We start from the raw sequence: 21,597 nt of genomic DNA on the forward strand, positions 1-21,597 counted from the left end.
GATGGGGGGGCTAGCTGCCAACAGACAGCTTAGGCAGTCCTTATAGGATATGACATGGTTTAGCACCAGAACTTAGGAATGATCTTGACAGACAAGGGGGTCCCGGGGTGCCTAAAAGCGGGACCAAAGCAAAAGGCAGCCAGATGCAGTGGCTAGTGTATGTGATCCCAGAACTTTGGGAGGCAGAGGTGGGAGGATCAATTGAGCCCATGAATTCAAGACCTGCATTGGCAACATAGCGAAATTCTGTCTCTACAAAAAAAAAATACAAAAAGTTAGCCAGTGTGGTGGTGGATGCCTGCAGTCCCAGCTACTCTGGAGGCTGAGGTGGGAGGATCACTTGAAACCAGGAGGTAGAGGCTGCAGTGAGCCGTGATTGCACCACTGCACTCCAGCCTGGGCAACAGAGTGCCCTGTCTTAAAAAAGAAAAAGAAAAAGAAAAGAAAGCCATGAAAGGGCTGTCTGGGAGACAGAAGGTATTGGGGACAAATACAGTCTGAGCCTCATTGGTGGCAATCACAGTCTTTAATTATTAATTGTCATATTTCTGATTTGTTAGCAGGTGCCAGCTTGTAGGCTGATTGAAGTACAGAACTCAGAGGGAAAAAGAAATTAATGTTAGTTTTCTGGAGAGCAGCCCCTCTCTGACACCATCAAACACTTCTTTGTTTCCCTTCAACTTGGAACTCTTCAAACACCAGGGGTTGTGAGGGTTTGGCCATTCTTTTATCTTAGGTCCATGTGAGTGACAGAAATGGTGGGGCCTGGGAAAGATCTCCCTCCTTTACATTTTCTCTTCTCCCTCCTCCTCCTTACAGAGGGGCAGGGGCTCTTGTAGAGAGATCCCTGGCCCAGGAGAGAAGACGCCAAATCTAGTTTATCTCACTGGCGGCCTTTGAGAAAAATGCTTCAGGGCCGGGCACAGTGGTTCATGCCTGTAATCACAGCACTTTGAGAGGCTAAAGTGGGCGGATCACTTGAGGCCAGGAGTTCGAGACCAGTCTGGTCAACATGGTGAAACCCTGTCTCTAAAAAAAAAAAAAAAAAAAAAAAAAGCCAGGCGTGGTGGCCCACATCTGTAGTCCCAGCTACTTGGGAGACTGAGGCACGAGAATCGCTTGAACCTGGAAGGCAGAGGTTTCAGTGAGCCGAGATTGTGTCACTGCATTCCAGTCTGGGTGACACAGTGAGGCTATGTCTTAAAAAAAAAAAAGAAAAGAAAAAAAGAGGCCGGGCATGGTGGCTCACGACTGTAATCCCAGCACTCTGGGAGACCGAGGCGGGCAGATCACGAGGTCAGGAGATCGAGACCATCCTGGCTAACACAGTGAAACGCTGTCTCTACTAAAAATATAAAAAATTAGCCAGGCGTGGTGGTGGGTGCCTGTAGTCCCAACTACTTGGGAGGCTGAGGCAGGAGAATGGTGTCAACCCGAGAGGCGGAGGTTGCAGTGAGCTGAGACCGTGCCACTGCACTCCAGCCTGGGCGACAGAGCGAAACTACATCTCAAAAAAAAAAAAAAAAAAAGAAAGAAGAAAAATGCTTCACTCTTCCAAACCCTAATTTTCTCATGTGTGAAATGGTAAGAATGTGGGTTTATAATTACCTGTATGTGTGCTCATCATACATGACCCCTGAGGCTTTAGGACTCGAGAAATTTTATGACCTCTCCCAACAGGGGCAGAGGTGAGCACACCTGGTGAAAAGTTAAGACTCAGTGAGTATAAATACGCCAAGAGGAGCTGTGGCTTCTTTCACTGGTGTCCTCAGAAAGGCTGTGAGCGGTGTTGGTGGCATACCTGTCACAGCATCTAGCAGAGCACCTGAATTCTAGTATGTATTCAAATACATCTTTTGATGGAAGGAAAGAAGAAGAGAGAGAGGACGGGAGGGAGGGATGGAGTGGAGGGAAACTTCTGTTGACATCCCATGATAAGGGCGCAGAGGGGCATTACACGTCTGTCCTTTCTGCAATCAGCTCTCCCACCGCTGTCCCTCTTCCTTCAAGGGACCCGTGAGGACTTCTATTCTTCTCCATACCTGAGGTTCTCTCAACAGAAAGAAGTTGCAAGTGGGACCTCCTCATGCCACCCTCATCCCCAATAGGAACAATTAGGCCAGGCTTCGATGTCACTGAGTAGGGGACCAGCACACCTCTGAGGACAGTAAGAAAAACCTAGGCAGGTGTTAGAGCAGGCAATGGGGTCCCCAGGAGCTGAGGGCCCCAGGATCGACATGATTCTGAAGGTGATTGTCATGGGTGCAGGAGGCAGGTGGCGACACCATCTAGGCTTCCTGGGGGCCTTCCTGAGCCTCGGTGGCCATAGTGCTGGACTGGAGCAGGAAGTCTTTGTAGGCCATCTCGGCTTCCTCCTTGGATGACTAAGGCACAAGAGGAGAAGCGTCAGTGTGGGGGGCACTGGCTCAGTGGGTGGAGTCGGGGGAGGGGAAGTACTCAATATCCTGAATTCATGATCTTGGTCCAAGCAACACAAGCCTGTGGGGCCCACTGTTCTCATCCCAGCCCCCATGTTCACCAAACAGGACGCATTTTGAGAAATGGAAAGTTGCAGCCTCTAAAAATATCTCCTTCTGTCTCACTACCTCCTTCTAATACGTGGAGTGGAACCGCCTCTGTTGCCTGGGCCTGTCCCCGGAAGCTACCCACACAGTCCACGGGCAAGGTGGCCTAGGCTGGAGTCAACCACGGTGGTGTATGTTTTTCTTTCTCTACCAGCCCAGAGAGGTAGCTTTTTGGCACCACAGAGTTAAAGGGGAAGGCTGTCTCCAGGAATAACTTGTTCTAACTTTGCTAAATGCCAGAGATGTTTCAAGAAAAAGTAGATATGATAAAAACAACCACAACAACAAAAACTATCACCTCGGGATTAGAGGCACGAGATGTTATTTTTCTGGGTCCCCTGAGTCCTAGGGAAGATTGCGGGGATGGTATATGGCACCCAAAGGCAGGAGTTGCCTCTACTGGGGCTTCAAGAGAAGTGAGCAGGGGCTTCTAGCCTCAAACTGCCCACAGCGAGCAAATGTCTCCTAGGAAGGCAAAAAGTTGGTCCTGAGCAAACCCTTAAGGGAGGATGGGTGGCCTAAGGTCTTTGGATCCCCCAACCCAGGAAGAGCATCCATTTAATCACCAGGATTTGGCATTGGAGCTTCCCATCTTTTATGTACCTGCTTTTCTCATCTCCCGGCCTGCCTCCCTCTTGCCATTTTACAGCCTAATCATATAGCTCACCTCCTTCCTGGGTCTTATCCACATCAGCATTCCACCACCAGTAAGATACAGTTCTTCCTCAAAAAGTCCTGAGGACTCCTAAGGACTATTTATACCATCCTCCCTATTTTGGGATCAGCCCCCATATTAAGGTAGTTCTTCCTGAAGTCTAACTGCAGCCCCTCATGCTGCATTTCCTTGGCACATAGTGGGGCTTCCTTCTTCCTCCTCACCCTTTTTGCCTTCTTGGGTTCTTTGGTCTCCGTGGTGCTCTCAGGGGTGGCAACAAACTCTGTGTGAAGAAAGAGGGTAGGTGAGCCCTTACTAGCCTCCTTTTCCCAACCCAGATGTGGGGCCAATTCTTGCTCTCCCTAGGGGCTGTGCATTCCCTTGAGTGAGGGTCATACCATCTTTTCCTCCGAGGGATGTCTCCTGAGTGATCGAAGAGGCTCCCATGTTGTCATTGGCTCCAAATTCCCTGGAGTTCTCGAAGTCTGACATACTAATGTCTGTCCTGTAGCTTCTGATTGAAACTCGGTCTGTCCAGGAGGAAGAGGAGTTGGTGTAGGGACAGGGGCTGGGACCTAGAAGGCCAGGTTGGGCTGCTTGTCTCTAGGCAGATCCACTGTAGCCCTGCAGGACAGCTGAGGTGGTGCACCTCTGACTATGACCCAGGGGGATGGAAATGATCCGAGTCTCCTCCCCAGTCCCTTTTCCTGGGTAATCAGGACTTAGTAATCCCTGATCTTTGTTTGTCACTCTGGGATCTTTCAATGAACAATATCTCCTTTGGTTCTCACATCAGCTCTATGAGGTAGTGATTATCATCCTTGTCTTGAGCCGTGAGGAAACTAAGGCATGGCATAAGGATGGCCCAGTGTCACACAGCTCATTAGTTATCCAATTAGTCCAAGCCCAGGGTCTCCTGAAACCCAGTCTTCTCTTCCTGGCTGCCCTGCCTCTGAACCTAGACCCTGGGTAATTGCAGATGATTTTCCAGAGTTAGTATTTGGACAGCAGCTCCGAATTTAAGTTTCGAGTATGTGTGGGTTTATCTTTCCCCATCCTGCTTTCTCAGGATCCTTTGTTTTAGCCCGTGAAAAAGGAGAGACAATGGCAGCTTCCTCTATGGGTAGATGATTCAGGACTGAGGGCTCGGGTTGGAGGTGGAGGCAGGGAGTATCCCAGGGACTCACCGACGTTCTTCCTGTGCCGGGCTCTGGCCACCCCCACAACCACGGCTCCCAGTGCCAGCACCAGGCCCAGGGGCACCAGAGTGGAGACCAGCGCTTTGGAGCTCCCACCTTGTTCCTCAGAGCTGGAAGAAGGCCTAAGTTAGTTCATCCCTGGAAAGGAGATCTGGGGGCCCGAGGATGTGCTGCCAGGGTTGACTCGGCTACTTTGTCCTCCCAGGTTTATCCACCCCATCCTGCTGATGCAGCTCCCTAGCTCTATTCTTCTAAGAAGCCTTCCCAGACTGGCAAAGGCAAGCACTGGGCCTTGTTGCATCCCAGGCCCGGAAGACTGAACTGACTTGTAAACACCTCCCCAGCCGTGGGAGAAGGGCAGAGGGTACCATGGGACCCTTCCACTTATTGTATAAGCAAGGTAGTAAGGGCTGCCCCAGTGCTCAAGAGACAGACAGGCTTTCCTCCTTGGACCTGGTGGCCCAGCCTCAGGTGCTCAGCTCTGGGGTGTTCTCCGAGTGGGGAGCCTTGAATCCTTCCTCACCTGCTGGAATCCACAGATGCTCTGCTCCCACCAGCTTGATCTCCCGTATCTGCCACGACCTTTTCCTCTGCAAAAAGCCTGGGATCCTGAATGGCTTTGTTCTCAATCTCCCGGACACCAGAGTCTAGCACCTTCTCATCAGGAGCAGCGTCTGCCTTCGCTGGGCTGACATCGCGGGACCCTGCCACAGGGAAGAGTGGGGCCTGGGTTGTGGTTTTTTCTCTATGCTCTTACTCCTCGAGGTGAAGGAGTCTGGGGAGACTTCATGAGGAATCACAGGGTCAGGGTTCAATCTCAAGGCTGTTGGGGTAGGACCCAGGATGGCATTAGAAACAGAGCATGATGGCCTTCTTCAGCTGTCACAGATGATCTCTGCCCCATTACTACCAAACGTCTGGTGGGGACCTTCAAGCCTTCGTGTCATAGATCAGCTATAAAGGCTGACCTATCATTAAGGCTGACCCATCACTTAGGCTGGGGAGATTTTCAAGGCTCTGAGACGCTGGCCCCAGGCTTCCCGACTGCCCAACTGGGTGCGATAGTGCTGCCCCCTGGAGGTAGCCTGGCGAAGGGCCCCTCAGTGAGTCCCAACGGCAGGGTCCAGACACAATAGGATTTCTTGAGGGACTACGAAATACCCTTATTAGGGCTGAAACATTTCATGTGAAATTTTAAAAGAGGACTTGAAATGCAAATTTACTAGATGTTTCCTAATTTTCTTGATCAGACCTTGTAAACGAAGGTACCCGGCCCTCTTTTGAGGGCAAGCTTTGGCAGGGGGAAGGGAGATGAACATATTGTATATGACAGTGCTGTATGCATATTATTCTTCTATAAAGAGAAGAATATTTCCAGATAGAGAAGAGACTTCAATCTGGGTTGAAGTGGCAACTATGGGACTTGTCTTTTTTTTTTTTTTTTGAAATGGAATCTAGCTCTGTTGTCCAGGCTAGAGTGCGGTGGCACCATCTCATTCACTGCAACCCCCACCTCCTGGGTTCAAGCAATTCTCATGCCTCAGCTACCCAGATAGCTGGGATTACACCACCATGCTCAGCTAATTTTTGTATTTTTAGTTGAGATGAGTTTTCTCCATGTCGGCCAGGCTGGTGTTGAACTCCTGGCCTCAAGTGATCTGCCTACCTTGGCCTCCCAAAGTGCTGGGATTACAGGTGTGAGCCACCACATTCAGCTGGGAGTTGTCTTAATGCCAAGGTTAAATTGCAAACCCACTATTTTTATTTAGTTGGTATGTTTATTTGAGATGTCCCTTTTGAAAGGCTTAATGAGGCTATATAGGACCTAAACATCCCCTCCCTTCCCGCCCTCCACTTTCAGCCTCTTACAGCCAAACATACGGGCCAGCACTGATTGAGAAGCTCTTAGGCAGGGGCCTTCAGGAATTCCTGCCTCTGGGTCTGAGGGGCGCAGGCCCTGCCCTTGGAGACTCACCTGCTACCTTCTTCTCTTCAACTGCCACATAGACAGCTGCAGTCTCTCCATAGAAGTGGCCCTGCTTCACTCCACACCAGTACCAGCCCTCGTCTGCCCTGGTCACTGGGTTCAGGGTCAGGGAGACAAGCCGGCTGTTCTCGTCACAGTTTACGAAGGCCTCGCTGGGGCCTTCGTCTTGGCTGGGCAGGGTCTGGCAGCCTGTGTTACTCCACTTGCACCAGTATTTCTCATACGAGGAGAATTTGCATGGGAAGTGGCAGGGGATGTTGAGAGTCTCTCCCAGCACAGCCGTGACATTTCCTGGTACCTTGAGGTTTGGTTCTCCTGGAGGAGGGAGGGAGGTAGAAATAAGCACAGAAGTTGGTACTTGGAGATGCTGCAGGAAAGAGACTCTGGTGTCGCTGTCCACATGTCATATATATGTATGTATGTATGTATCTCAATCTTTTTCCTTTTTTTTTTTTTTTTTTTTTTGAGACACGGTCTCTCTCTGTCACCCAGGCTGGAGGCTAGTGGTGCAATCATAGCTCACTGCAGCCTCCGTCTCCTGGGCTCAAGCGATCTTCCTGTCTTGGCCTCCCAAGGTGCTGGGATTACAGGCATGTACCACCATGCTCAGTCTACATTTCCTCTTCGTATAGCATTAGAAATAAGTATGTTATTCTGTCTACATAAGAAATGTAATTGTGTGCCTAGGTAATAATTATTATTGATGAGCACCATGATCAATCCAGAGTCTACCATAACCCATAGATCTTTGCACATGGACTTCAGTTTGCTTTCCTCACTCTTCCTTCTCTTCTAGACTCCATACAAAGAGGTATCTGCAATCCTCAACTTCAGCTGATGCCTGCACACTGCGAAAGAGGCCCATGTTCTTGATAGTAGGAGGTACCATGTATGGTAATTCAGAGTGTAGGGTGCGTGTTACAGATATGAAAATGTGACCTCTGAATAGGTGGGCTCCCTCCTGAGGTCTGGCCCATCAGGGTGGAGGTGGGTGAAAAAGGAGGAAGAGTGGCTGGGGATGCTGCTGCTGGCTGGAGAGGTCTTAGAGCTTTCTCCCTTCCTGTTCAACTCTTACCTTCGATAATCTTGATCTCCACGGTGGTCCTCCAGCGAGTATCGCCGTTGGTCAGACACCAGTAGAAGCCGGCGTCCTGGGTGGTGAGCTGGTTGAGGATGACAGTGAAGGTGCCGTTGCCTGGCTCCTGGAGCAGGGAGAGGCGGCCCTCATACTGCTCCTGAACCAGCCCCTGGCTCTCCACCAGCAGGGGGCAGCGGCCATTCTGGGCCCCTTCCCAGAGACACCAGTACTTGAGGCTTTGGCTTTCCTTAGGGTTGTAGGGGCAGAGCACGGCCACAGAGCCTCCTGCCACCCCCTTCACCACAGTAGGGCTGCGGGGAATCGTGGACTCTGAAAGCACAGACAGAGATGGGATGGGAGGATGGCCACGCAGGAAGAATCTTGCGTGGCCTGAGAAGCCTTCTTCCTGGGGTCTCAGCCAGGATAGGGAGTGAAGTTTACATGCATCACCTTACCCTCCTCAGAAAATGAAAAGGAACTTTCCTAATGTCACAAAGCCTGCAGCTGGAGCCACCAGGGCCAGACTCCGGGGACATGGAGTCTCCCCGTCAACCTGGGCATGTTGTTCTTTTCCTCCACATTATTCTGAGCAGAGAATGGAAGGGGTTGAAGGAGAGAATATCAGCTCTTCTTCTTTGGCTTCTTACAAACTCTCCCTCTGTATAAGGTTTTGTCTGTTTTATACACTAACAAGGGTATTCCACAAAAGTGGCCAAATGGGATTATGTCCAAATCAAGAAAATATATTTAGAAAGGTATTATGTAAAATATAAAGTATGTAGCAAAGGTGAGCTTAATTGTTGGGGCCCCAAGGGGCATCTCAAAGACGATAGCCATTTTCCAGGCAGCTAAAGCCGAGGTCCAGAGAGAACCAGGTGACCAAAGATGCAGGGGGTCCTGGTGAGGACCCTAAGTTGGACATGAACATGGCGTGCAGGGAACATAAGCCCCTTTAAAAAAAAAAGTCACAAGCACAGATACTTGGAACTGCAAGTACGGGTTTGCTGCTTCTCGCGAGGGCAACTCTATGCAGGGTGCTCTGGGGTGAGACGGAGCTGGGATTTAATTCTTTCACTATGCTGATGGCTCACTAGAGTAGGGCTGAGTGGGCCAGATGGTGCTGAAATTCACAAATAACCCTACAAAATGTGGGAGTGAAACATTTAGAAGCTGGGGCACTCCTGGGAACGCATTGATACTAAGATTAGCCAATCCTTTTTCCATCTGAATGTGAGGGATGAGGCACCCCTCTTGTTCAGGGGTCAGGGGAGGGGACAGAGGACCCCTGCAGAGCCTGCCACAGCCCTGAAACACAATCTATAAGTCCTGCCTCAATCAAGAGCTTTACTCACCTCTTACTTGTTAAGCAGGGACAGCCATCAAAAGGACTTTAATAACAGAAGAGTGATTAGGAGCTGCCACCAGGCAGAGGCTGCTTTTTCTGGCTGTCCTGTGCAGCAGCCCACACAGCCTCCACTTTGGGGCTGGTCAGTGAGTGGATGCTATTGGCTGATTGAAGACTATTGATAAATAGACTCAGAGGGAGTTGAGCTTGGCTCTCACCTGCAAGACTGCCCCACCTCCTCCCTCTCCTTGTCTAGGATCTTACCCTCATTGACGAAGAGTTGCCAGGCCTGGATGGGCCAGCCTTCCTGTAGCTGACCATCCGAGTGGGCTCCACACAGGTAGCGCCCTTCATCCTCCTTCCTCAGGCCCGTGATCACCACACTGAATGAGCCATCCTTGTCCTGGGGGTTGAGCAGGATCCTGCCCTCAAAGGCTGAGTCCCTCTTCCCCAGTGTGTTGATGACCACGTCACAGGTTTCCCTACTGTTCACTCGGCACAGAAATTTGGCCACATTTGCCACCTCAAGGCCCAGGGCACAGTGGAAGGTCACTGAGCCCCTCAGGTCTTCATAAACCAGTTCGGGCTCGGGCTCTAGCACTTGGAGGTCAGCATTCTTCTCATCAAGATTGGAACCATCCCCGGCCTGGCAGAGATACAGTCCATGATCGCTGAGCCTGAGTCGGTCGATGACAACGGTGAAAATTAACTGGCCAGTACCTGGAATACGAAGGCGTATTCTGTCCTTATAGTTGGGATTCACATAATTTCTGGAGTCAATGACCAGCACAGAGGTCTGGCCTATCTTCTTGTACAAGGCCTTCGTCTTCGGAGCATTCTCAGTCTTAAAAGGGCATTTGATGGTCACTGTTCTGCCCACGTCCACCGTGTAGACTTCAGTGCCATTTGGGAGCTCAGGACCTGCAGGATGAGGGGTGCAGGGTAGGGGGCGGGCAAACTGTGATTCTACTTTCTTGCAACATAGGACTATTTGCTATTCCTAATTAGGGTGTGGGTGGACTTATAACCTGGAATGCCCTCCTTCCCAGAGGAACTCTGTCAGAATATGTCTTCCAAGGCCCAGCTTGACGGCCGTCTCCTCCATGAAACCTTCCCCAAGCTGACACTAATCTCTCCCTGCCCTATGCTTTCTTGATACATCCGCATCGCTTATTACATCCAATCTGGTGTATGGTTAATTATGTTCTCCATGGACTGGAAGTACCTTGAAGGCAGGAGCATGTTTTTCTCATGTTTGACCCCTCTGCTGTGACAAGCACAATGCCTCTGCATAGTAGGTGGCCAAATTAATGTGTGTTGAAATGAACAGAACGAATGTAAACGCAGGGTGATGGATTTCAATGCATACAATAGAAGTTTCTAAAAATTACAACAGTGTAAATGTGAAATGGGCTGTCTCGAGGAGCAGTGAGTTTCTGCTAAAGTGCTTAATCAGAGGCTGCATACCCACCATCGGCAAGTTCTTCTAAGCATCTGGACAGGGTAAACTCTAAGCCCTCTTCACCTCTTAAGATTCTGTGGTTTCGAATCTCCATCCCCACCTGAATGACCTCCTCATTTAGTCCACAGACAATAGTATGCATATTCCAAAGGAGCAGAACATGTCTTCGGGAGTCCCCCTGAATTTCTTTCCTCTGTAAGACCTCTCTTTTGAGTTGTCCTTGACTATCTAAAATGGCCTCATTGTTAAACCCTTGTCAGAAAGAGCTTTTCTTTTTTTCTCTTTCTCCAACTAGAATAGGCTTGTTAGCAACCCATCCTTTCAGGATCTTGGTCTTTGGTCAAGAACTAATAATCTAGTTTATCCTGATAATACTGAAAGACTAAGGGTTCCTGGGTTAAAAAAATATATATACATTTTACAAGAAGCCTTTTGGCAGCCCAAGCCTTGACGGAAAGTTGCATTAATGATAGGAATTTAAGGATCCCTGTAAATCTCTCCCTGCCTTTTCTATCTCCTTAGCCTGATGTCAGATTTCCCTTTCTACCTATAGCAAACACGAGAAAACTTGTCCTCCTGATACCCTTCTAAGCTGGGGTCTCCAGAAAGCCTAAAATGTTATAGGCCACCAAGTCCTAGAAGGGTTCACTTATCACCCCCAAGTAGGCCCTATCTGTCTCCTCCTCCTGTTCTAAGAAGTCTTTGCCTGGGTAGAGGGGAGCCTTCTGACCCCCGGCCGGGCTACGCATCCTTGTCAGGAAGTTCCTCCTCCAGCCCTCCATGCACCTTAGAGAATTCCCTCTAACATTCCCCCAGAAACCCAAGGAGCCTGGATCCTTACCCTGGCTGACCTCCAGGCTGACATCAAAGGACAGGCCTCGGCTGTTGATGCCCAGGCCACACTTGTAGTGCCCGGAGTCATCCCGGCTCAGCTGGGCAATGTTCACCACAAATGTGCCGTTCTCCGGGAAGTTGGTCAGGTTAGCCCTGCCTGCATAGTTGCTGGAGACGTAGCCCTCTGAGGAGACGAGGGTTATGCAGCGGCCACTGGCTCCCTTCCGGCACCAGTACTTCCGGGTGTGCCGGTTGACAGAGGTGGGTGGGTAGTAGCACTTGATGGACACTGAGTTACCTTCCACACTACTCACCTCCTGGGGACCAAATACGGGACTCTTCGTGGAGATGGCTGTGGGTACAGAAGAGAGAGGTTTTCTGAGGCCCTTGGGAGGTATAGCCTGTTCCAGATAATCCACTGTGAGGAGATGTGGTTTTCTACCTGAGACATAGGCCCTCTGTTGATAATTTATCATATATTACAGCTGGAAAATTGCTGAGATTAAATAAAGTGACTGTTTTAATCATGATTAAATTCTAATTGTAATTCATTAATGAAAACCATTTCAAGGACAAGAGAATGACAAATTTATGATATTCCTTGTTTTTTATTTTATATATATATATTTTTTGAGACAAAGTCTCACTCTGTCACCCAAGCTGGTGTGCAGTGGCACGATCTCGGCTCAGTGCAACCTCCACTTCCCAGGTTCAAGTGATTCTCATGCCTCAGCCTCCTGAGTAGCTGGGACTACAGGCACATGCTGGCAAATTTTGATTTCTATTTAGTAGAGACAAGGTTTCTCCATGTTGGCCAGGCTGGTCTTGAACTACTGACCTCAAGCAGTCCACCCGCTTCAGCCTGCCAAAGTGCTGGCATTACAGCGGTGAGCCAGCATCCAGCCATCCTTTGTTTTTTCAAACAATAACACCACTTTCGTAAGGTGTTACAAGTTTGCACTTGCCATGTGTTATTTCCTTATATTTCTAAAAACACTTTGTAGATGATTTTCTTGTCTTTTTTTTCCCCAGATAAAAATATTGAGAGCCAGGAAGGATAAGTGATTTCCCTCAGATTTCACAGCGGGTTATAGAGATGCTTGGTTGAAGTTAAGGTCTTTGTTATTCTCAAATAAGATCTTTCACAGACCCCTGGCCTTGAGATTAGGAAGTGCCATTCCTGTCCCTGATTTCCAACGCTCACAGACATGGTCTCTGTATGACTCTTCCTCAAGGGAGTGCCAACTTTGAGAGGGACATCCCTGGGGATGAGTCTGATTTTAGTGTCCCCAGGGAGGTGAACCCTGGAGTCGGGCAGGCTGGAGGGGTAGAGCTTGGGGAGTAGGGACCTGGCAGACATACCTGGGAAGACCGCCAGCAGGCAGGTGAGCACGAAGAGCAGCATTGCTGGTGTGTCCTGAGCTCCACACCACTCAGGCCGACTTCTCGTGTGCAATGCTGAAAACAATAATCACAAGGAGATGAAGCTCCCCTTGTCTTCCAAGACTGTTGACCTTAGAGTTTCTGTGACATCTGTTTGACTTTGTATCTCCAGCAATTGACATAAATCCTGTTGAATGAATCAGTGCCTCCACCTTTTCTATAACAACTCGAAGTCTTATCATCCTTCAACACTTACATTTCCTTAATAGCTATAAGTAGCTTTTGTCTTCTCAACTAAGCTGCAAGCTCCTTTGGGATAGAGATATTGTGTCATTTGTTCTGTTTCCCTGCCCATGAGACACAGTCCCAGGCATGCTGTAAGATCTCAGGAACGGCTTGCTGGGTGATTGGTTCCTACCAATATGTGGCCGCATCTTTCTGTTTCAGCTGCCCTCCCTACATTCCTGACATTCCTGGGAGGTGAAGCAGGCTGACATATTTCACGGTGTGTTCAGATGAGGAAACTGAGACCCACAGAGGAGGTGTCATGGTTATTAAGGCTGTAAATGTAATTATGATGGTCCTAACCCCATTGATTGCTCCCTTATTCTGTCTCAGGCACTGTGTTGAATAATTTATGTGTATTATCTCATATGGACTTGATATCAACCCTATAAGGTTAGTATTCTTATTCACATTCACATGGGAGGAAATGAAGGCTTAAAGGTTAAGTAGCTTGCTCAAGGGCACACAGGGGTTAAGTGTGTGGGGGTACACAGAATGGGGGTGCGGAATATTTAGGCCCATCTTTGTCTGACTGCAAAGTCCATGTGCTTAACCTCTCCACTGCGGTATGGCACCCCAAATACAAGAGCATGCTTTTACCTTATGCTTATTTGTGTTATTTTTAGAGACCCTGTTGCTTATGAAAGCACTATCATTTACATTATTTCATTTGAGCTTTGTATGTTCCCTTGAAATAAGACAGAGAGGTATAATCACAACCATTTTATGGATAAAACATTGAGATCTTGAGATGCTGAATGATAGGCTTACGTTTTCCCAGCAACTTGGTTATGGAATTGGGGTTTAAAAACTTAGGTGGTAGGGTCTTTGTAATCCTGCCTGGTAAGACCTGGCAGACAAAGATGAAGAATCAAAGATAAGACCACTCAGATGGAGCAGCCCATGTGGACTTTGTCACCACCGTGGACAAAGCCCAAGGCTGAGGAGAGCTGAGGGTCCCAGGGGCCTGCCTGACAGCAGCTGTCATCAAGGCCCCAACTACAGCCTAGAGGAGGAGAGAGGAGTTCCCACTTTCCCAGAGTTTGACAGACTTTAAACTTTGGAGTTATCTTGACAAAGAGAGTGTTAAATGATCGTAAGTTTGGGCAGTAATGAGTGCCATAAAGATAAGGATGCTGTAAGCAGGAGGAAGCTGGGCATTATCTCCCAGACCTCCCTCACCACCCTGGCCCCTGCTCCTGCTCCCAGACTCCCTTCAGCTTGAGCCAAAGGCAATAGAGTTGTTTATCTTCGTTATTTCTTTGTTGCAGGGGAATTTCCCAGCAAGGAACCTTTTATTTCCTTGTGAATATAAAGGTATTTTGTTTCTACAGTTCTTTGGAAGAGTAAGGGGAGGGAGTGGGAACAGATATGGGTGTCAGATGGCAACGTCGAGGCTCTCTTGAGTCCGGTTAATTGCCCCAGACCTTTCTTACCAGGTCAATGATTAATCGCTGGAGTGGGACCTTAGCCAAATACCAGTCAGCTCCAACGTGAAAGCAATCAGGGGACGTTGGCTGGGGTGTCATCACCTGCGTAAGCACTGCAAGCTGCCATGGGAGATGCTCCCAGGTGGGAGCAGCTTTCAGGAGGCCAGGAAGTCTCGGCAACAGTTGGGATGGGCTGGCTGCAAAGACCTGAGAGATCTACCATTTGCTACTTGTGCTGGCACAGGGTGGGTGCTGGCATAGGTGGGAGGACAAAATGCTGCCTGCTTTTAAGAACCCACACCAGCAGCAGCTGTCCCTGCTTCTTGTTCCTGTCCTCACCTCTAGATAAGCAACTGCCTAATATTTGTGGGAGACAGGAGTGGTCTTCCTACAAGCTGAGCAGCCCTCTTCTGGACTTGGCCTGGGTTGCAGAGTCAGATGCCAGCTTCTCCAAGGTGAAGACCCTGACCTCTGTCCCAGACTTCTCATTTTGTGACATGTTTGGGTGACTGTGCATGTTCGTGTGGAGAGGGGACATGTGCGTGCACCCATTACCCTCTGCATGGTCTCAAGCCAGGGATGAGAGCATCAGGCATGCACAGGCAGGTCAGGCAGATGGCAACATGGGCGGGATGCACATAGTCCAGTCCTAGACGGGATGATTGGCAGGAGAGGATACCCCTGCTTGCAGGAACAGGAGCTCTTCTTTGCCCAAAGCTAAAACTTGAAGCACAATTTCTCTAGTAACAGTTGGAAGGATCCCGAGCTTTCAGAATCATTAGAGACCCCTTCCTCTCAAAACCAGAGACTTTCTTCCAAAACCTGGGGGATTCAAATCTCAGGGAGACCCACCCCACTGGGTGGCCGGGGCTGGATTTAAAGGATTTGCTTATGGAAGGAAGAAAAAGAACATAATGTTGGGCACCCACTTTGTGCCAAATGCTTTGCTAGGTTCTTTTCTTGTATGACTTCATCCATCAGCACAACAACCCAAGAGGTAGATGTTGTTATCCTCATGACACAGGTCGTAAATCTAAGGGTTGTAGGGATTCTTGACCCCAAGACTCACAGCAGAATCCGAATTTGAGGTCTCTACCCCATTATCACGCTTTAAATGAGCAGAGGGGCCTCCTTTATTGAGTTTTATATATATGGCATTGTATCATGCATGAGGGCACGTTTTCTGGTCCTTAAACTAGCAGTCGATTTTTCACTGCTGAGGCTAGGATGTGCTAGATTGTTTTCAGTTTACTAAGTTAGTGTCCCAACATATTTGTAATATATGGCCCCACAATTGTGGATTGGGGCAGGGGTGTAAGCTGTGCTGAAGAATAGTTTTTCTTTTTATAAAATGTATTTAACAAGCTCCTATTCAGTTAAAGTGACTGCACTTCAGCTCTCATGGTGTGGAGTCCAAACCTTTGTCCATCTAATCTCAGGTTTCCCTCTTTTTCAGAGGAAGAAAGGTCCCCTGGACTTGATATGAGAGTAGAAGTCTGCTTGCTGGGCATCGTTCGAAGATAGAGTGAGCTACTTAGGTTGGACCCATGTGGATAAGAGAGGAGACAAGCACTATGGGCTAGGCTAGAAGAACGTATACTGAGTCCTTTCCAGGTGCTTTACATGTGTTAATGTGTTTCATTCTTACAGCCACCCTAGGAGATAGGACAAAATGGGCAACCCCATTTCATGAGTGAGATAATTGAGGCACAGAGAGGTGAGACATTTGCCCAAGGTTGCACAGTTGGTAAGTGACTTAGATGGGATTCTGGATCAAGAACATAGGCCCTTAGCCACTCTGCTGTACCTCGGAGGGTCTTGCTGTTGAGAGGAAGCAGTGGGAGAGGAAGGAGCAGGATATCCAATCTTAGAGAAGAGAATTTGTTCAGTTCCTTCCTCTCTGCCTTTCACAGAAAAGGCAGTTCTTATAGATACCTGGGGCCGGGCGTGGTGGCTCACGCCTGTAATCCCAGCACTTTGGGAGGCCGAGGTGGGTGGATCACGAGGTCAGGAGTTCAAGACCAGCCTGGCCAACATGGTAAAACCCTGTCTCTACTAAAAGTGTAAAAATTAGCTGGGTGTGGTGGCACGGGTCTGTAATCCCAGCTACTCGGGAGGCTGAGGCAGGAGAATCGCTTGAACCCAGTAGGTGGAGGCTGCAGTGAGCTGAGATCACGCCGCTGCATTCCAGCCTGGGTGACAGAGCAAGACTCCAAAAAATTAAAAAATGAAGAGACACCTGGACCCAGGGGTAGGTGCCAACAGAGAAATTTCTTCCTGGAAAATATTAGCTGCTATTTATTTAGCACCTGCCACGTGTAGGATATGTTACATAACCATGTGTATAACCAGGCATGTTGACGCCAAAGCCTCTTTCCACTCCACCATACCGTGTCGATGCCAGTGGCATTGGGACCCCAGCCCTAGCCCCTCCAGAGAGAGGGAAGACATAAGCGAAGGTCTCTGCTGAGCACAGTGCATAGGTATTTTTTTTTAAGTTGGATAGTTTGCTTTGTAGGTGACATCAAAATGTCCTCATGACCGTATCAAAATGGCTGCACCAAAACCTCACTGTTCAAACTTGCTGGTGACTTTACACCACTCACATAGACTCATGCTGTCTTGGTTTCCTCAACTAGGGAATGGTATCACAAAACCAGCCCTGCCTACCTCCTCGTTTGTATCAGGGGAGAATGAGATGAAGCTGTGAAAGCCCAGGGCAAGTGGGTTTACTAAATGGAAGCCTGTGTGACCCCACTTTTTATCACCTAAAGCCACAGAGGTCTACAGGCGCTAGGAGATAGGCAGAGAGAGTTGCTTTCCTGACTCCTGGCTCAGTGTTCTTTCTGTTACATTAGCACATCCAGGGGCAGAGAGAAGGATGGAGAGAGAATTCCAGATCTGGCTCTGGGAAGACCTACGTCCAGGCACCAGACCCCTAAACCCCTGAAAGTGGCATCTCCTCTCCAGATGTTAAGGGATCTATAATTCTCCTAGTGAAGGGGGAAAGTGATGGCACAAAATAGGAGCAGCTTCAATGGTCCCAGGCACCGTGGCAGTTGCACAAAGGGAACTGGGGGTCGGGGACAGAGCTTGACCAGCTGCTGCCCTTGTGCTGGACGGTCTCACTGCTGGCTTGGGATGCTGTCAGGATGGGCAAAGGGAGGGGAGCCCATGTCTGAGATCTGCTGGCTGCAGAGCCAGGAGGAGCAGCAGGAGTTGAGTATGCTGCCTGTGGGGCTCAGCCCTACCTCACTCAGTGACCCCGTGAGGACCTCATTTTTTCTACCTCTAGGAAGGGCAGGATGATGCGATGACACACACTTATGTCTCCCATGGCAGGAATCTGCTAGAGCAAAGCGAGGTGGAATTGGAAAGGATTGCAGGGGTTCTTGGAAGCCCAGTAAAAGGAGCTGAACATGCCTTTGCCAGAAAGCCACAAGCGGGAAACCTCAAAGACTGGAAGAGGACTTGCTAGGTGCCATACTTTATGCGCATTATCTAATCCCAGGTCTGTCTGGTGTTCAATACATCCTTGATTAATTAAACTAATCTGAAAAATATGAAACAATTCCTATTTCATTCTAGAGGTGACAAAGCTATTTCACACGTATTTTCTCATTTGAACCCACATTGACCCTGAATGATAGGTGTTATTTCTGCCTTTGTTTTATAGATGAAGAAACTGAGGATCAGAGAGGTTAGGTGGCTTGCCTAAGGCCACACAGTTAATCAACTGTGAGGAGTTAGGAAATCCAGGCACAGAACAAGCTGAAAGAGTGCAGCTACATATGCTGACCACAGCGGTCCCTTCCCACTTGCTGATATTTCTCAGAAAAGGATGGGGGGCTTCCACACACTTGTATCCCTACTCATCCCACTGGGATATGCACGCTTACTCCCCAACCACACACAGTCACAGTCTGCCTCCTTTTCCTTCTCACCCCACTATCTGGGAGACTGGGAGTTGGGAATGGAGGGGGTTGCCTCAGCCATCGTCCCGAGCCCTTTCCAGATAGCATCCCGTCTGGGGATCCCAGAGCAGTAACACTTACTTTTAGCCACTTCCTTCTCTCCCGTTGATCTGATTTCAGGGACACAGCCTGCTGGCCAGTTGGTAACCCCTGCCTCTCTAGGAGCTACTGGCAGGGCACTGGACGCTGCTGCCAAAACTGAAACTCTGCTCAGTGTTTGACCCACACCTGGGCTCTTAAAGGGCCACTCTCCCACAGGCACCGTGGCCAGCCAGGGTCACGTGACTTTCACAGATCCCTTGCTTTCCTTTCATTTTAGCTTCCCTGGCTGGCTCCATTTGGTTTCCTTTGACCTTGGGGAGACTCTATTACTTGGGAATCCTCCATCATTGCAGCTTCAGGATGAGGGACAGAATGTCAAGTGTGAAGATGCTGTTCTGTCACTTTCTAGCTGCAAGACCTTAGGCAAGTCACCTTCCTATTTCTTTTCATCTGGAAAAGAGGGATGGTAATACCAAATCTACAGGTAGAGGATATAGCCAGATATTAGCTGCAAAAAACCCGGACCAATGCTTGATTTGAAGTTGACATCATCTGACGGGGCACAGGTGGCAGGAGTGGCTCTCGTAATCCTTGGTCTCATATCCCCAGTTGCTCGGGAACCCCCTCCGACTCCCTAGGTTACTTAGCCTGGACTAAAAATGCCCTTTACACACCTCCTGCCAAGCCCCTTTTACCAGTCCCAGAGCTCCAGGAACTGGCAGGACTGTCGCCCTTCCTGTTTCTCTCCCCGGAGTCATGAAAGACTCTCGCTGCTTCTGGGCTCCCCTGAACATGGCTGACCTCAGAGTCTTGTTAGGACCTGGGCTTGGCTCCACAGCAAGGAGGGTGCCGACCTGCTGAGTTGAAGTAGCACCTCCTTCCCTATGTCAGTCAGTCCATGGGGGTTGCCAAGATATGACCTGGTTGGGACTCCCAGGTGTTCCCCAAATGATCGTGGCAGTCCTGTGACAAAAGTGAAGCCCACTCCCCAACACACACACGTATGCCCCCCAACCCCTCACTGTAAACCCCCACTGAAATGGTGCCCCATCCTACCAGTGCAGGGCTGACCCAGGCTCTCACTACAGAGTCCTACAGGCCAAACACCAGAAGGGGAAGGAAAAATAGAGAAACAGAGCACTGGAGAAACACAAGGCAGCCAGAGCCCTGGGTCTTATTTTAGCTAACCACTGGCTCACTTGTGGGTATTAATCACAGATTTCAATGGCAAGCAAAACAACCCATAATTTCTTTATGTAGCTTAGTTTCTTTCTTTTTTTGTAGTATGCACATTTGGAGTTTCTTTTTTTATTTTAGGTTCCGGGATACGTGTGCAGAACGTGCAGGTTTGTTACACAGGTAAACGTGTGCTGTGGTGGTTTGCTGCACCCATCAACCCATCGCCTAGGTATTAAGCCCCACATGCATTAGCTATTAGTCTCGATGTTCTCCCTCCCCCGACCCCTACCACAAGCCCCGGTGTGTGATGTTTCCCCCGCTGTGTCCCTGTGTTCGCATTGTTCAGCTCCCACTTATGAGTGAGAACATGTGGTGTTTGGTTTTCTGTTCTGTGTTAGTTTGCTGAGGATGATGGCTTCCAGATGTGGCTTAATTTCAAACCCTAAACCCATAATCCGATAAAAGAAAACAAGTTACCTAGTCACTTCTAGGCAAGCTCAGGCCAATTCAATGATCTCTCAGTCACTTCACTCCAGATTTAAAATTTAGCCTCATTATGGAGTTTCCTTCCTTTTTTGTCTCCCTTCTCTGCTCTGGGGTCCAGTCTGGGGAGAATGGTCTTGGGCGAGGAGGTGGTCAATGTTACTGCTGAGGCAGTGAAAGGGGGTGGCCCATTATTTTGGTCTTGCCTTGTCACGATGCTTTGCTGGCCTTGGGCTCCAGAAGGAAATAGTTTTGTCTACTGAGATGTGACTTGCCCTGCTTGGTCAGTGGGCTTTATCCCTGCTCATCCTGAGGGCTCTGTGGTCCACACTGTGCCCTCCTAGTGCATGCTCTGAGCTCTCTGGGGTGGGTCTTCCAGGCCCTGAGCCTCTCCTTGCTCTCCTTGTGGGTGCAGGGTGAGCTTGGCGGATCGCAGGCTCCTGAGGCCTTTGGAAGATCCTGTGCGGCAGAGGTGCATTTTCCTCAACACTCTTGTGGCCTCCCGTGTGCCAGTGTTCCCATACAATTGAGGGTGCAATGGATATCAGCAAGATTGTGGACCACCAAAGTTCTACACAGGATGGGCAAAGGTGAAGGCCCCTCAATCTGGAATTTCCAAGGCCACCTGGATAACTCTATCATTGTTAATCCCCTCTCCCCTACTGTAGCCTGGACTCTGCCCCATGGTGGTGTCTGGGAGGGCACCAAGACACATCAGTAACTAAGCTCTCCTTCTTACTCGTCAGCAGTCTTTCTCCTCCCCAGTTCTGGGGTTAATGTCTAGGGGGAGGATGTGAGGGGAGACAAGATGTACAGGTCCGGCGATGAGACAAGCCTAGTTCTGTCAGATTATAACTCCCTTCAAAGGGTTCCCGGTTTACACCTCTCTCCATTTGAACTCAGTAGTGAAAATATTTGTAGGGTTTGTTTCTTCCTTCCCAAAGCAAGAAATAAGTTGCATCCAGTTGTCCTGGCTGGAGTAGAAGTCAAGGCAGGTTCACAGAACGCTAGCGTAGAAATTTGATGAGTGAAGCCTTGCAGGGAGGAAGGGGAGAACACTCATTAAATCATTGCTTCTCATGCTGCCTTGGTGGGGGTGGAGGGCAGGCGGCAGATTTCCTTCCCTGCTTTGCTATTTCATGACGGTGGGTAATTTACTAGATCATGTACTGCTGCATGTTTTCAATAGTCTCCAAAACTGTTTTAGCTGACCCATGTCAGACACACACGTACACACACACACACACACACACACACACACACACACACCCCTGGAGCCCACTGATCCTACTGATCCAGTTTACAGAAAGGGGAAAATGAGAAGTAGAGCCCCGGGAAAAGGCAGGGAGTCAAAATCCTATGTCCTATTTTGGGCTGAGCCACACGCCGGTGGCTCACTCGCTTCCCCTCTCACACTGTGGTTTCCCCATCTGGAACCCAGTGGCCCTAAAATAGTGCTATTTCCCAGCTCTGTGGGAGAAGGAACAGGCCAAGAGAGTCTATTGCCCAAATCAATAATAATGATGATAACAGCAGTGATTATGCTTTCCAAACTTACAACACTTCATCTGCTCAACCCTCCCCACTTCTTTTAAAGTAATCATACAAGAAAATACACCAGCAGAAGGACAGCTTCTCATTGGACTTTCCTGACTCTGGGACTCAGCATAAGTCAC

General features: G+C 49.2%; 1 protein-coding gene across 1 annotated transcript; it reads right to left on the minus strand.

Annotated features, from left to right (window-relative positions):
- Positions 1 to 507: 507 nt before the first annotated feature.
- On the minus strand, positions 508 to 18,437 carry LOC105484860 (polymeric immunoglobulin receptor). The gene is made up of 11 exons (XM_011746914.3): positions 18,299 to 18,437; positions 12,508 to 12,603; positions 11,153 to 11,497; positions 9,114 to 9,770; positions 7,502 to 7,834; positions 6,415 to 6,741; positions 4,963 to 5,143; positions 4,428 to 4,549; positions 3,639 to 3,770; positions 3,465 to 3,523; positions 508 to 2,384 (listed from the first exon to the last, which is right to left on the minus strand). The coding sequence occupies exons 2-11, from the start codon at positions 12,548 to 12,550 to the stop codon at positions 2,289 to 2,291; spliced, it is 2,295 nt and encodes a 764-aa protein (XP_011745216.1). The 5' UTR covers positions 12,551 to 12,603; positions 18,299 to 18,437; the 3' UTR covers positions 508 to 2,288.
- Between the last annotated feature and the right edge of the window lie 3,160 nt (positions 18,438 to 21,597).

Source organism: Macaca nemestrina, chromosome 1 (genome assembly GCF_043159975.1).
Source record: "Macaca nemestrina isolate mMacNem1 chromosome 1, mMacNem.hap1, whole genome shotgun sequence".
Taxonomy (NCBI): Eukaryota; Metazoa; Chordata; class Mammalia; order Primates; family Cercopithecidae; genus Macaca; species Macaca nemestrina.

What these genes read in the sequence shown, in the direction of transcription:
- LOC105484860 (XM_011746914.3), bottom strand. Translation starts at nt 12,550, where the DNA reads ATGCTGCTCTTCGTGCTCACCTGCCTGCTGGCGGTCTTCCCAG. An exon ending in CAGCCTGGAGGTCAGCCAGG is followed by an intron (nt 9,771 to 11,152) that starts GTAAGGATCCAG and finishes CTCATCCTGCAG; the next exon opens with GTCCTGAGCTCCCAAATGGC. An exon ending in GCATCTGTGGATTCCAGCAG is followed by an intron (nt 4,550 to 4,962) that starts GTGAGGAAGGAT and finishes GCCTTCTTCCAG; the next exon opens with CTCTGAGGAACAAGGTGGGA.